The following is a 16,598-nucleotide window of genomic DNA, read 5'->3' as shown; positions in this document are numbered from 1 at the left end:
GAAAGAATTCAGTAATGTTTGCAGAATCCTATCTTTCAATTGTTAGTATTTTTAGAATTTTCAGAATTTTAATTAGGGTTTGGTAAAAGGAATATCAGAATCATAGAATATTGAGATTTTAGAATTATATTATAACTAGATTTACTATACTGCACATTATGCAATTTATTCCCAAAGATCTTACTACGCTGTTCTTGGTCACCTGATGGACGTCGTGTGGCAGCTGGATCCTCTGATCGCCATGCTTACATATGGGATACCACTACCAGGCATATACTTTACAAGCTACCAGGACACAATGGATCAGTTAATACTGTCGAATTTCATCCCAAAGAACCAATAAGTAAGTATGATTTAAATTTTGCTGTTTTGCTAACAATTTATATACATACATACTATACAGTCAACCATTGATTAGCTAAACTAGTTGTGAGCACAAATTTTTGTTTGGCTTATGTACTTTAAAAATTCTTTAATAAAATTGTACAAGAACTTTACTTGCATCATACACACAACTATTACATCCTAGCTCTCTTTCTGCTCATATCTGAGAAAACATGTTTTCCAATCAGCTACATCGGTGTTATAGCTCTCAACCAGCATTTCTTTCTTAGTGTACTTTCAGTGCTGTACTGGCAATGTTAATTAAATTCCAGTACAGTGGACCCTCGAGTTTCAGCAGCCTCGACTTTCGTGAAATTCGACCTTCGGCGAGTTTTTTTGGAAAAATTTGGCCTCGAGTTTCAGGAAAAAACTCATGTTTCGGCGACCGTCCGGTACCTGTCCGCCCGTCACCGCACACACAAGCCAGTCTCCCATGCCATTCACGCTCAGTGTGCCATTGTTTACCAACACGTGACCATCACCCTGCGGGTTCATAAGTAATAATCCATTGTTTTTTGTGATTACAACTGCTAAATAAGTCACCATGAGCCCAAGGAAAGCTAGTGCAAGCCCTTTGGTAAAGAAAATGAGGAACACGATCGAATTCAAGAAGGAAATCATTGAAAAATATGAGAGTGGAGTGCGTGTTACAGAGCTTGCCAGGATGTATGGCAAGCCCCATTCAGCCATCACTTCGATCATGGCGAAAGGAAAGGAAATAAAGTGTGCTGTTGTTGCAAAAGGGGTGGATATGCTGACAAAAAGGAGATCACAAATCCTCGAAGAAGTGGAGAGGTTATTGTTGGTGTGGATTACCGAAAAACAGTTAGCAGGAGATAGTGTTACGCAGTCGATAATATGCGAAAAGGCAAGGCAGTTGCATGATGATCTCGTAAAGAACATGCCTGCAACAAGGGGTGATGCTTGTGATTTTAAGGCCAGCAAAGGTTGGTTTGAGAGATTTAAGAAGCGTAGTGGCATTCACAGTGTGATAAGGCATGGTGAGGCTGCCAGTTCTGACAAAAAAGCAGCTGAGACGTTTGTACAGGAGTTTAAGGAGTGCATAGGCACTGGAGAATTCAAACCCCAGCAAGTGTTTAATTGTGACGAAACAGGCCTCTTCTGGAAGAAAATGCCAAAGAGGACCTACATCACACAGGAGGAAATGGCACTCCCAGGACACAAACCTATGAAAGACAGGCTTACTCTCATGTTTTGTAGTAATGCTAGTGGGGATTTTAAAGTGAAGCCTTTACTGGTGTATCACTCTGAAAATCCCAGAGTGTTCAAGAAATACAGTGTCTCCTAGAGTAACTTGAGTGTGATGTGGAAGGCTAATAGTAAGGCATGGGTCACAAGGGGAATTTTCCTATACTGGTTTAATGAAGTGTTTGACCCCAGTGTGAAGAAATACCTCCTGGAAAATAAATTGCCACTCAAGTGCCTCCTGGTAATGGACAGTGCTCCTGCTCATCCTCCAGACTTGGAAGAGCAAATAGTGGAGGAGTTTAGTTTCATCACGGTGAAGTTCTTGCCCCCTAATACAACTCCTCTCCTCCAGCCCATGGACCAGCAGGTCGTTTCAAACTTCAAAAAACTCTACACAAAAGCAGTGTTTCAGAAGTGCTTTGAAGTGACCTCAGACACTGAATTGACCCTAAGAGAGTTCTGGAAAGATCACTTTAATATCCTCCATTGCATAAACCTTATAGGTAAGTCCTGGGAGGGAGTGACTTCCAGGACTTTGAACTCTGCTTGGAGAAATTTGTGGCCAGATTGTGTACAAGAGAGGGATTTTGAAGGGTTTGTGGCTGACCCTAAGGAACCTATACCAGTTGTGGAAACTATTGTGGCATTGGGGATGTCCCTGGGGTTGGAGGTGAGTGGTGAGGATGTGGAAGAGTTGGTGGAGGACCACAGGGAAGAGCTAACCACTGAAGAGCTGCAAGAGCTTCATCTGCAACAGCAACAGATCACAGCTCAGGAAACTGCTGCAGAGGAGGAGGAGGAGGAAGAGAGATGGAGGAAGGTGCCTTCTTCAAAGATTAAGGACATTTGTGCAAAGTGGACTGAAGTGCAAACATTTATGGATGAACTTCACCCTAACAAAGCTGTTGCAGGCCATATTGGCAACATGTACAATGACAGTGTTGTGTCCCACTTCAGGGAAATCTTAAAGAAACGCCAGAAACAGACCTCTCTGGACAGATATTTTGTGCGACAGGGGTTCAGTGACTCTCAAGCTGGTCCCAGTGGCATTAAAAGAAGAAGGGAAGTAACCTCAGATAAGGACTTCATACCTGAAGTCCTAATGTAAGGAGATTCTCCTTCCAAAAACAGTGTACACCTTCCTCCTATCCCCTCCTCCCGTCTTCCATCCATGCAGAAGTCTTCAGTAAAGGTAAGTGTAATGTTATTATTATTTATTTTAAATGCATGTACTTGATTTCTGATTGTTTTCATTATGTAAATCTTTATTTAATTTGAAAAAAAAAATTATTTTAATATTTTTAGGTGTCTGGAACGGATTAATTTTATTTCCATTATTTCTTTTGGGGAAAATGGTTTCGAGTTTCGTGAATTTCGACCTTCGGCGGGCTCTCTGGAGCGGATTAATCACGAAACTCGGGGGGTCCACTGTATTTCTCTATTTCTGCATTTAGTGGTGACTTTAAATATTTGGGATATAAATGACAAAGAGGCAGCTAAAATGCCAGGAGCAAGGGGCTAGTAACCCCTTCTCCTGTATATATTACTAAATGTAAAAGGAGAAACTTTCGTTTTTCCTTTTTGGGCCACCCTGCCTCGGTGAGATACGGCCGGTTTGTTGAAAGAAAAGATAAATGACAAAATGAGAATTGGCACTAGTTAGGTTAAGAATAGAATAAATGAGGCAGGGAAACAGGTAGTGCAATAATGGAGTATATGATTAGGATAACAGAATTAGGTTGCGAAAAACTGGATATCAGATTAGAGGGAGAGAGTATGGAGGAGTTGAATGTATTCAGATATTTAGGAGTAGACGTGCCAGCAGATGGGTCTATGAAAGATGAGGTGAATCATAGAATTGACAAGGAAAAAAAGGTGAGTGGTGCACTGAGGAGTCTGTGGAGACAAAGAACTTTGTCCATCGAGGCAAAGAGGGGAATGTACGAGAGTATAGTTATACCAACTCTCTTATATGGGTGCAAAGCATGGGTGGTGAATATTGCAACAAGGAGAAGACTGGAAGCAGTGGAGATGTTGTGTCAGAGGACAATGTGTGGTGTGAATATAATGCAGAGAATTCATAGTTTGGAAATTAGGAGGAAGTGCGGGATTACCAAAACTTTTATCGAGAGGGCTGAGGAGGAGTTAAGGTGGTTCGGACATGTAGAGAGGATGGAACAAAATAGAATGACTTCGAGAGTGTGTAAATCTGTAGTGGAGGGAAGGTGGGGTAGAGGTTGGCCTAGGAAAGGTTGGAGGGAGGGGGTAATGGAGGTTTTGTGTGCGAGGGGCTTGGATTTCCAGCAAGCATGCGGGAGCGTGTTAGATAGGCGTGAATGGAGACAAATGGTTTTTAGGACTTGACGTGCTTTTGGAGTGTGAGCAAGGTAATATTTTTGAAGGGATTCAGGGAAACTGGCAGGCCAGATTTGAGTCCTGGAAATGGGAAGTACAGTGCCTGCACTCTGTAGGAGGGGTGTTAATGTTGCAGTTTTATAACTGTAGTGTAAACACGCCTCTGGGAAGACAGTGATGGAGTCAATGATGGTGAAAGTTTTTCTTTTTCAGGCCACCCTACCTTAGTGGGAAACAGCCGATGTGTTAATACAATACACCATTATATTACACGGTAGTTAGATTTCTGAAAACGTCGTGCTGGGTAAAACCGTGTTAGATAAACTGAAGAACTAATGGGAAAAATAGGGTTACGTTCCTGGGAGCCCCCAAGAAGCCACACAACTTTTTTTTAGATCTTATAAAAATAAAAGTGATTGTATAATCGTAGTTCATTGCCATGATATAGTTTGTTTTTACTGCTTAAGACTACAGATGCAACAGAAATAATAGTATTTCTTATCTTAAATTGTGGGTGCTGGTGTGTGTCATTGACTGTGAAGACAGCAGAGATGCATGGTTTGGCCCAACTAGGCTGAGATGGATGGTTGTTGGTTGTCGGCAGAAGTGAATGGTAGAGGCTGTGGTACTAAAGTCAATGGTTTAGGGGTGTGCATAAATTCTATAATGGATCTCGGGGCTCTTTTACCCTGCAGTACATTATATAGCTGACGGTAAGGCATCATCAGCTGGTCTAGACCCCATTTTAAAGCACTGCTTCTAGATTTGTCAGGGTCCTCTTCAATGAAAAAGTCTGCAGCTTTACAAATAATATGGAAATGCTTAAGTAACTGCTGCAATGTTAACTGTTTTTCTTCAGGTTTTCTTAATCTTCTGTTATGTGGCTCCTTTGTATCTGTGCATCAAGCTCTGCCAATATTTCCTTTGGACTCCTGTCTTCATCATCATCATCTTCATTCATATCTTCATCATCATCTTCATTCATATCTTCAAAACCATCACCTGGTAATCTCCTTGCAAGCTGAACAATTTCCTGAACCCGACTCTCAAGCAAGGTCTGACTCTCACTCAAGGCCATAACTTTCTCCAGCCTGCATTTAATGTTGATTGGGGCACTTCATTCCATGCACTTCTAGCAGTAGCAAGCTTATTCCTGAAGCTTGTTACTGCCAGGTTGGAGTCAGAGTCCACTTATGCAACTAGTGTTTTTTTTTTTTTTTTTTTTTTTTTTTTTTTTTTTTTTTTTGGGTGTGTGTGTGTGTGTGTGTGTGTGTGTGTGTGTGTGTGTGTGTGTGTGTGTGTGTGTGTGTGTGTGTGTGTGTAGTTACACTTGAATGACTTAATAACTCCCTGATGCAGTGGTTGTATTAACCCTTTGACTGTTTTGGTCGTATATATACATCTTACGAACCAGTGTTTCGGACATATATATGTATACTCAATAATTCTAGCGGCTTCGAATCAAGCAGAAGAAAGCTGGTAGGCCTACATGTGAGAGAATGGGTCTGTGTGGCCAGTGTGCACTACATAAAAAAAATCTGCAGCACGCAGTGCATAATGAAAAAAAAAAACTGACCGTTTTTTTTTGGATTAAAATGCCAACTTTGACGTGTATTTTCATATAGTATTTATAGTTGTATTCTCATTTTCATGGTCTCATGTGATAAAATGCAAAACACATTGCAGAAATAGAGATGATTTTGATTAGTTTCATGATGAAAACGACCTTGAAATTGAGCTCAAAGTAGCGGAAATGTTCGATTTTTACCCATGTTCAAGAGTAAGCAAATCACACCACACGTCCAATGCACATCAACTGGTGAGGCTGATATTCTTTCACTAGTGCACAGATATTTTACCGTTTTTACAATAATGCAGTAATCTGCATAACAGTAAATTTTGTATTTTTTGTATGAATAAAAAGTCAAAATAGAAAGCAATAGTAATACAAGAGGGGCCTAGAGATGTGACTAATGAACAGAGGATGTGTTATTTTAATGCCGAGAATGTCTACATTGTTTGTTCTGGACCCTATTTTGAAATTGGCATCTTTTTTAATTTGAATGAAATTGGCCAAATTGCCAATTTCTGACCACTTTATTGGGTAGTTCAAATCAGTAAGTGGGCGGTTTCTTGTACTCAGTTGATAGAAAAAATGGAGTTCTAAAGAAATAGCTATGAGTTTGGTCAACTGGAACAATGGAATTGGCCAAAAAGAGGGCTCAAATTTGGCAAAATCGCCGATGAGTATATGTTGCCAAGACCGCTAACTTCACAGGAGTGTAGTTCCATGAGTTTTAGACCAAATTTCATACTTTTGGTGTCATTACCATCGAGAAAAGATTCTCTATCATTTCAAAAGAGAAAATAATTTTTTTTTTTTTTTCCAAAAATTTTGTGACATAGAATGACAGTTTCAGAAAGGGGCTTGCGACAGTCAAAGGGTTAATGATGTTGTATTTGGAGGTAAAAATGCAACTTTTACATGTGGGGTCACATCCAGCAAAGCTTGTGGATGAGTACGGAAATTTTCAAGAATGAAGACAGCCTTGAATGCAACATTCTTGCTGTGCAGGTAAAACTTGACTTCAAGAATAAAGTGACGCTTAAACCAGTCAATAAATATTTCTTCTGTCATCCATGCTGACTGGTTTAACCTCCAAATTACTGGTAAGGTGTTTTTATCTACACCTTTCAAAGCACAAGGATTATTAGAGCGATAAATAACCATGGGGTTACATGTGAAATCACCTGATGCATTACCGCAAAGGAGCAAGTTGAAGCGATCCTTTGCTGTTTTGAAGCCTGGTGCACTTTTCTCTTGCTGACTGATATAAGTTCTTGTTGGCATTTTCTTCCAAAAAACATGTGTCTCATCAGCATCAAACACTTGATGTGGCTCATAGCTACCCTCAGAAATAATTTCCTGAAATTCAACAGGGAAACTACTTACTGCTGTATGATCAGCTGAAGCATTTTCACCAGAAAACATAATATTATGTAACTTATTGCACAACTTAAAGTTGTGGAACCAGCCTGTGGTAAACATGCACTATTTTTCAGGCCTTCCTTAACACACACTGCTTTAAACATCAGTAAGGCCTTTTCCCTAATTAAGATGAAATTAAGTGGTGCACCTTCCTTTGTTTTTTGTCCGATCTACTCAAGCAACAAGTTTCAGTTTTATTTACTTATGATCTACGTGTCATTCTTTTCATGAGATGACATCCTGGATTATTCATTACACAAGCTCATATATTCATCTCATCCTTTTTAATTGTACGAACTGACTCTTCATTAAGGCCCTCGCTACATCCACCACCCGTGAGCCACTCTTAAGTTTGTCTAATATCTCAGTTTTCTTCGTAACTGCTAAACTGCTTAAACCTTTTCTTGCCATTTTCAGCAACACTTGTATGCAGACTGGGTGCCATGATTGTTTGGCAGATACGAGATATGGCAAATAAAAGGTTTAAACTCAATCCACAAACATAATAAACACAGCTAGCTCCTAGCAGAGAATGGTCCTACACACGTATGAACCAAAAGCTGGGTGGGGGTGGCAACAAATGGCGGTAGGTCTTCCCCGTTAACTCAGTGGTCTAACCCACAGCCAGAGTATATCCCGCAGGTGATGCTGAAAATTATTTCCCCTCCCGCAAACCGAACTGCGTTAAGTTAATTTTACGAAGTGTTGTATAAAATTGTGCTGCAGTTTTTCAGTAGTGCAGTAACCAAAATGTGCCAAATAAAACCGTGTACTATAATGGTCTACTGTCATAAAAAATAATAATAATAAAAAATGATTATTTGATACGTTCATATTTTTAAGTAGAAATCAGTCTAGCATTAAGAATACCTTTTATTGTTTGTTTTGGGATAAAATGCAATGATACTTGGTATTCACAATTACATGATCTATCAGACTTGCTAACAATAATAAACTTCCATAAATTCAGTTTCATCAAACGGAAATTTTGCTTTAGTTCAAGCTAAGAGCTTTTTCACTGTATTCAGTTGAATAATGGAGATAGGAGGAGGAGGAGGAGGATAGAAAAATCCAAAAAATGGGCGGATACATGTGTACAGTGGACCCCCCAAGTTTCGTGATTAATCCGTTCCAGAGAGTCTGCCGAAAGTCGAAATTACGAAACATGAGAAGCCTATCCTTCGTAGGCTTGTGTCCTGGGAGTGCCGTTTCCTCTTGTGTGATGTAGGTCCTCTTTGGCATTTTCTTCCAAAAGAGGCCTGTTTCGTCACAATTAAACACTTGTTGGGGTTTGAATTCTCCAGTGTCTATGCACTCCTTAAACTCATGTACAAACTTCTTAGATGCAATTTTGTCAGAACTGGGAGCCTCACCATGCCTTATCACACTGTGAATGCCACTATGCTTCTTAAATCTCTCAAACCAACCTTTGCTGGCCTTAAAATCACAAGCATCACCACTTGTTGCAGGCATTTTCTTTACGAGATCGTCATGCAACTGCCTTGCCTTTTCACATATTATCGACTACGTAACACTATCTCCTGCTAACTGTTTTTCGGTAATCCACACCAACAATAACTTCTCCACTTCTTCGAGGATTTGTGATCTCCTTTTTGTCAGCATATCTACCCCTTTTGCAACAACAGCACACTTTATTTCCTTTCCTTTCGCCACGATCGAAGTGATGGTTGAATGGGGTTTGCCATACATCCTGGCAAGCTCTGTAACATGCACTCCACTCTCATATTTTTCAATGATTTCCTTCTTGAATTCGATCATGTTCCTCACTTTCTTTACCAAAGGGTTTCCACTAGCTTTCCTTGGGCCCATGGTGACCTATTTAGCAGTTGCAATCACAAAAAACAATGGATTATTACTTATGAACCCGCAGGGTGATGGTCACGTGTTTGTAAACAATGGCACACTGAGTGTGAATGGCGTGGGAGACTGGCTTTGTGTGCGCGGTGACAGGCGGACGGATACTGGACAGTCGCCGAATCACGAGTCCAATCACGAACTGCGAGGCCAAATTTTTCCAAAAAAAACTCGCCGAAAGTCGGATTTCACGAAAGTCGATGCTGCCGAAACTCGAGGGTTCACTGTATGTTTTTTTTTTTTTTCAATAAGCCAGCCGTATCCCGCCTAGGCAGGGTGGTCCAAAAAAGAAAAACAAAAGTTTCTCTTAAAATTTAGTAATTTATACAGGAGAAGGGGTTACTAGCCCCTTGCTCCTGGCATTTTAGTTGCCTTTTACAACGCGCATGGGTTACGGAGGAAGAATTCTGTTCCACTTCCCCATGGAGATAAGAGGAAATAAACAAGAACAAGAACTATAAAGAAAATAGAAGAAAATCCAGAGGGGTGTGTATATACTATATGCTTGTACATGTATGTGTAATGTGACCTAAGTGTAAGTAGAAGTAGCAAGATGTACCTGAAATCTTGCGACAGAAAAAAGACATCAGCAATCCTACCATCATATAAAACAATTACAGGTTTCCATTTTACACTCATTTGGCAGGACGGTAGTACCTCCCTGGGTGGTTGCTGTCTACCAACCTACTACCTATAATACATGTATATATAGTAAGAAAATATGATATATTTATGTCCAAAAAAGTGGTAGTAAGTAGATCTGAGTGGTAACACTAAAGTGAGATATATAGGCTTGACATGGAAACAAGCTAGAAAAAGCCCAAATAGTCCCTACAGGTAAAATTTATGAGTCATGAAAACAGGCTAAAAGTATTTAGCATTCCCTCACTGGCTGATAGAAGAATAAATGTAGACATGATATCCATACAAAAGATTATATAAGGATTTGAAAAAACTAATTAGGAAGATTTTTTAATACTCAGCTTGTAGAATAAAAGGCCATAATAGCTATAAATGGAAAAAAGATGCCCAAAGGGTAGTACATGTAGTGTTCATTTTCATAAAGAAGTTGTGGCAATATGAGCTTCACTTCGTTAGTATAGCTGCAAATAAATAATAACAAATAGGTAATAACAGTCTGCAAAATGGCTTCGATATTGCTGAAGTTTATATCCCATGATGGTAACTAGGTTAAGGTGGATAATAGTAAGAATGAATAATGCTAAGAAAGGATTTTCATACTTTAAAAGTTAAATTTTAGCTAGCGATAACAAAGAAAGGCACAATACCGTGACTGGAACGATACACAAATAACCCGCACATAGAAGAGAGGAGCTTACAACAACGTTTCAGTCCGACTTTACAAAGACTTTGTAAATGGTCCAGGTCGGACTGAAACGTCGTCATAAGCTCCTCTCTTCTATGTGTGGGTTATTTGTGTATTTGTTAAATTGTAGCTTTCTGAATGTTGTTTTTCTTTGAGTTTTTTGTCATTTATTACATTTTTTCTCTTTACTGATTATATGTTGTTTCTTGGTGAAAGTAGGAAATATTATTATTATAGTATTTTAGGGAAGCATTACATCCATAGGGGTCATACTGCACATGAATCAGGAATGGGAAGCAATCAGGGTTTATCCAAGGAATTGAAGGGCAGCTTCAATTCCTGGAATCAAGAGTATTTCACTAAATGTTAATGATGATGCTGTTACATTTCATGTGTTTTTAGTGGCAGTTTACCATACAAAATCATTCATAAATTTTATCTCATGTTTTATCCCTAGACATTCCAGTAAGCTGATTTTTCCTTTATTGAAATATTCTCTATTTAGTGAATTTGTAAAATATTATAGTGCCTCATTTTCAACATACTGAGCCATTATATACAGTATTGACAGCTTGTCTAAACATTTTAGTCATCTTTATTGTCATTGCAGGTTTCAAGTAGAGAATACAATACTGATGCATTTTTCTTATTTTCAGTTATGTCTGTATCAAATGACAAACAGATCTTCATAGGAGAAATTGAATAGAACTAGACTTACAATGTCTTGTATGTCAAGATTTGGGTACACCGAGTAAACAGTGTTAGTGAGTAAGAGGTTGAGAAACTGAAGGTCCTATTTCTTAGTTAAAGAGGAGAGGGTGAGAAGCACCCTATTATTTGATAACTGTGTGTGTACATTTTGATATTATGAAAACTAATGAAATTACAATACAAAAACGTTTGTTAAAAATAATGTTTGTTATTGTAGCTAAAATACTAAATTTTCATAGAAAGTATTGAAAAATTATTTACCTTATAAGGTATGGAGTGTTTTGCAGCAGCAACAAAGAACAAACACTACCATGGCCAAAATTCGAGTTAGTGAACGAATTGAATCCTTAATTGAGCTTCATAAGCTCAGTCTCCCAACTATTGCATTTTTCTCAATTCTTCAAATTTAGGCACTTTTTCTTTTCTCTCGTACAGTACTTCATAGAGACATCTGTGGTTATGCAGCATAAATATTCAAAGTACATGTATTGGTAAACACTTGTTCATGATTATTCAGTGGTAGAGAGTGCTTACTATATGCAGTTTTTTTATACAGTGTACAAATAAATTTGAAAATGGAACCTGTCACATTTTCTAAGTCATACTTTATGTAGACTGCCATAAAAAATTAATGACATTAAAGTGTTGTCATGTTTAGTTCAAAAAATTAATTAATTACATTTCAATATATTTTACAAAATAATAACCCCTATAAATAGTTTTCTTCCATGGTGAGGGATTATCCTTTCCTCTGCCTGTGAAAGCCTGAGGAAACATTGCTCTCTCTATTTACCGAGTACAGAGACTTGTATACTATTCCTTCCAATTCTGCTCACAAGAATAATGAATTTGTTCATAGAGCTATGGCACATTGGTGGGCAACACTTCTTTGGTAGTTGAATAAGATGAAAATGGAAGGTTCAGTGTTAGCCCCATGGAGGGGGCATACTCACATCCATGTTTTCCTGGTAGATATCATTTAAGAAGTGTAGATACATATGTGTCTAGGACATGCATATAGTTGGAGGACAGGGAAGGAAGTTGACAGGAGAATCAAATTCCTACACAATAATCTTCAGCACTCTTCCCCACACCATAATGAACTGAACAACATTATGGGTTAGTCTTGAGGATGGGAACTATGGTGTATCTGGCAAATGACAAATGTTATGATCATCTTTTGTCAACAAAAGGTGGGAACTGGGGAGAAGAGAGGGATGGGGACTGCTAGAGTTACACTCACTCACACCTTCCTCTCGAGAGCTTGTGTATATTCCCTCTATACCTAACTGTCATTTACTCTTAACAGTATGAGATATAACAGCATTTCCCAGCAAAACTCGATAAAATACAGTGGTACCTTGACTTATGAGTGCCCCAACTTACGAATTTTCCGAGTTACAAGCCATCGCTTGGTCGATTTTTTGCTTCGAGTTGCAAGCCAAAATCCGAGTTATGAGCGAGCTTCAGATACGCCGCCACTAGTTGGTGGCGTATCTGAAGTCAAATCCAACTCTGTACCCAGAGGAATGTCACGTACTTCATCCTATCCCACATGCTCTTCCAAGACATAACTGGAAGGATAATACTAACACACTAATCCCAGATTGTAGTGAGGCACCTTCTCTCCGGGGAAGAGGTAACCTCCATTTCAACACTCAGAGTTTTTCCAAAAACATTAAGGAAGGCCTCCATGATATTTATCTGCCTCATGGAGGATCCTTCAGTAGGTGGAGTATTGAGAGTGGTGGGTTGAGTAGTGATGGTGGTGGGTGGAGTAGTGGTAGTGGTGGGTGGAGTAGTGATAGTGGTGGGTGAAGTAGTGATAATGGTGGGTGGAGTAGGTATGATGGTGGGTGGAGTAGTGAAGGTGGTGGGTGGAGTAGTGAGGGTGGTGGATGGAGTAGTGGTAATGGTGGGTGGAGTAGAGATGGTGGTGAGTGGAGTAGTGAGGGTGGTGGGTGGAGAAGTGATGGTGGTGGGTGGAGTAGTGAAGGTGGTGGGTGGAGTAGTGTATAGCGTAGCAAGTAAGTTAAGCAATTAAATGATAGAGTTTATAATGAAAATAATTGGGGTAGTGTTTTGGTGGCTGGAATGGATTAATGGCATTTAAATTAATTTCAGTGAGGAAAATTGAATTAATATACAAGCAAATTGAGTTATGAGCCAGGCAGGAAGAAAGGAGGCCTTTTGGCCTCCTTTCTCCCTTTATGCCACCTCCCTTTATGCCTGCCTCTGCCTCCCTTTAAGCCAGCCTCTGCCTCCCTTTAAGCCAGCCTCTGCCTCCCTTTATGCCTGCCTCTGCCTCCCTTTATGCCTGCCTCTGCCTCCCTTTATGCCTGCCTCTACCTCTCTTTATGCCTGCCTCTACCTCTCTTTATGCCTACAACAACCTCCCTTTATGCCTGCCTCAACCTCTCTTTATGCCTGCCTCTATCTCCCTTTATGCCTGCCTCTACCTCCCTTTATGACTGCCCCTACCTCCCTTTATGCCTGCCTCTACCTCCCTTTATTCCTGCCTCTACCTCCCTTTATGCCTACCTCTACCTCCCTTCATGCCTGCCTCTAAATCCCTTTATGCCTGCCTCTACCTCCCTTTATGACTGCCTCTACCTTCCTGTATGCCTGCCTCTGCCTCCCTTTATGCCTGCCTCTACCTCCCTTTATGCCTGCCTCTACCTCCCTTTATGCCTGCCTCTACCTCCCTTTATGCCTGCCTCTACCTCCCTTTATGCCTGCCTCTACCTCCCTTTATGCCTGCCTCTACCTCCCTTTATGCCTGCCTCAACCTCCCTTTATGCCTGCCTCTACATCCCTTTATGCCTGCCTCTACCTCCCTTTATGCCTGCCTCTACCTCCCTTTATGCCTGCCTCAACCTCCCCTTATGCCTCCCTCAACCTCCCTTTATGCCTGCCTCTACCTCCCTTGATGCCTGACTCTACCTCCCTTTATGCCTGCCTCTACCTCCCTTTATGACTGCCTCTACCTCCCTGTATGCCTACCTCTACCTCCCTTCATGCCTGCCTCTAAATCCCTTTATGCCTGCCTCTACCTCCCTTTATGACTGCCTCTACCTTCCTGTATGCCTGCCTCTACCTCCCTTTATGCCTGCCTCTACCTCCCTTTATGCCTGCCTCTGCCTCCCTTTATGCCTGCCTCTACCTCCCTTTATGCCTGCCTCTACCTCCCTTTATGCCTGCCTCTACCTCCCTTTATGCCTGCCTCAACCTCCCTTTATGCCTGCCTCAACCTCCCTTTATGCCTGCCTCAACCTCCCTTTATGCCTGCCTCTTCCTCCCTTTATGCCTGCCTCAACCTCCCTTTATGCCTGCCTCTACCTCCATTTATGACTGCCTCTACCTCCCTTTATGCCTGCCTCAACCTCCCTTTATGCCTGCCTCTACCTTGCTTTATGCCTGCCTCTACCTCCCTTTATGCCTGCCTCTACCTCCCTTTATGCCTGCCTCTACCTCCCTTTATGCCTGCCTCTACCTCCCTTTATGCCTGCCTCTACCTCCCTTTATGCCTGCCTTTACCTCCCTTTATGCCTGCCTCTACCTCCCTTTATGCCTGCCCCTACCTCCCTTCATGCCTGCCTCAACCTCCCTTTATGCCTGCCTCTACCTCCCTTTATGCCTGCCTCTACCTCCCTTTATGACTGCCTCTACCTCCCTTTATGCCTGCCTCTACCTCCCTTTATTCCTGCCTCTACCTCCCTTTATGCCTACCTCTACCTCCCTTCATGCCTGCCTCTAAATCCCTTTATGCCTGCCTCTACCTCCCTTTATGACTGCGTCTACCTTCCTGTATACCTGCCTCTGCCTCCCTTTATGCCTGCCTCTACATCCCTTTATGCCTGCCTCTACCTCCCTTTATGCCTGCCTCTACCTCCCTTTATGACTGCCTCTACCTTCCTTTATGCCTGCCTCTACCTCCATTTATGCCTACCTCAACCTCCCTTTATGACTGCCTCTACCTCCCTTTATGACTGCCTCTACCTTCCTTTATGCCTGCCTCTACCTCCATTTATGCCTGCCTCTGCCTCCCTTTATGACTGCCTCTACCTCCCTTTATGCCTGCCTCTACCTCCTTTTATTCCTGCCTCTACCTCCCTTTATGCCTACCTCTACCTCCCTTCATGCCTGCCTCTAAATCCCTTTATGCCTGCCTCTACCTCCCTTTATGACTGCGTCTACCTTCCTGTATACCTGCCTCTGCCTCCCTTTATGCCTGCCTCTACATCCCTTTATGCCTGCCTCTACCTCCCTTTATGCCTGCCTCTACCTCCCTTTATGCCTGCTTCTACCTCCCTTTATGCCTGCCTCTACCTCCCTTTATGACTGCGTCTACCTTCCTGTATACCTGCCTCTGCCTCCCTTTATGCCTGCCTCTACATCCCTTTATGCCTGCCTCTGCCTCCCTTTATGCCTGCCTCTACCTCCCTTTATGCCTGCCTCTACCTCCCTTTATGCCTGCCTCAACCTCCCTTTATGCCTGCCTCAACCTCCCTTTATGCCTGCCTCAACCTCCCTTTATGCCTGCCTCTTCCTCCCTTTATGCCTGCCTCAACCTCCCTTTATGCCTGCCTCTACCTCCATTTATGACTGCCTCTACCTCCCTTTATGCCTGCCTCAACCTCCCTTTATGCCTGCCTCTACCTTGCTTTATGCCTGCCTCTACCTCCCTTTATGCCTGCCTCTACCTCCCTTTATGCCTGCCTCTACCTCCCTTTATGCCTGCCTCTACCTCCCTTTATGCCTGCCTCTACCTCCCTTTATGCCTGCCTTTACCTCCCTTTATGCCTGCCTCTACCTCCCTTTATGCCTGCCCCTACCTCCCTTCATGCCTGCCTCAACCTCCCTTTATGCCTGCCTCTACCTCCCTTTATGCCTGCCTCTACCTCCCTTTATGACTGCCTCTACCTCCCTTTATGCCTGCCTCTACCTCCCTTTATTCCTGCCTCTACCTCCCTTTATGCCTACCTCTACCTCCCTTCATGCCTGCCTCTAAATCCCTTTATGCCTGCCTCTACCTCCCTTTATGACTGCGTCTACCTTCCTGTATACCTGCCTCTGCCTCCCTTTATGCCTGCCTCTACATCCCTTTATGCCTGCCTCTACCTCCCTTTATGCCTGCCTCTACCTCCCTTTATGACTGCCTCTACCTTCCTTTATGCCTGCCTCTACCTCCATTTATGCCTACCTCAACCTCCCTTTATGACTGCCTCTACCTCCCTTTATGACTGCCTCTACCTTCCTTTATGCCTGCCTCTACCTCCATTTATGCCTGCCTCTGCCTCCCTTTATGACTGCCTCTACCTCCCTTTATGCCTGCCTCTACCTCCCTTTATTCCTGCCTCTACCTCCCTTTATGCCTACCTCTACCTCCCTTCATGCCTGCCTCTAAATCCCTTTATGCCTGCCTCTACCTCCCTTTATGACTGCGTCTACCTTCCTGTATACCTGCCTCTGCCTCCCTTTATGCCTGCCTCTACATCCCTTTATGCCTGCCTCTACCTCCCTTTATGCCTGCCTCTACCTCCCTTTATGCCTGCTTCTACCTCCCTTTATGACTGCCTCTACCTTCCTGTATGCCTGCCTCTGCCTCCCTTTATGCCTGCCTCTACCTCCCTTTATGCCTGCCTCTACTTCCTTTTATGCCTGCCTCTACCTCCCTTTATGCCTGCCTCTACCTCCCTTTATTCCTGCCTCTACCTCGCTTTATGCCTGCCTCTACCTCCCTTTATG

At 42.2% G+C, this 16,598-nt stretch overlaps 1 protein-coding gene across 1 annotated transcript in view; it reads left to right on the top strand.

The window, feature by feature from the left end:
* The window catches only part of LOC128691201 (U5 small nuclear ribonucleoprotein 40 kDa protein), a 44,867-nt gene extending 33,436 nt beyond the window's left edge, over window positions 1–11,431 (top strand). The window contains exons 8-9 of the mRNA XM_070089040.1: window positions 178–343; window positions 10,796–11,431. Of these exons, the coding sequence (XP_069945141.1) occupies window positions 178–343; window positions 10,796–10,845 (216 nt within the window). The 3' untranslated portion in view covers window positions 10,846–11,431. The remainder of the gene's footprint in view (window positions 1–177; window positions 344–10,795) is intronic.
* The last annotated feature ends 5,167 nt before the right edge of the window (window positions 11,432–16,598 follow it).

The sequence above is a fragment of the Cherax quadricarinatus genome, chromosome 27 (assembly GCF_038502225.1).
Source record: "Cherax quadricarinatus isolate ZL_2023a chromosome 27, ASM3850222v1, whole genome shotgun sequence".
Classification (NCBI taxonomy): domain Eukaryota; kingdom Metazoa; phylum Arthropoda; class Malacostraca; order Decapoda; family Parastacidae; genus Cherax; species Cherax quadricarinatus.
This window is presented reverse-complemented; position numbering and strand designations above follow the sequence as displayed.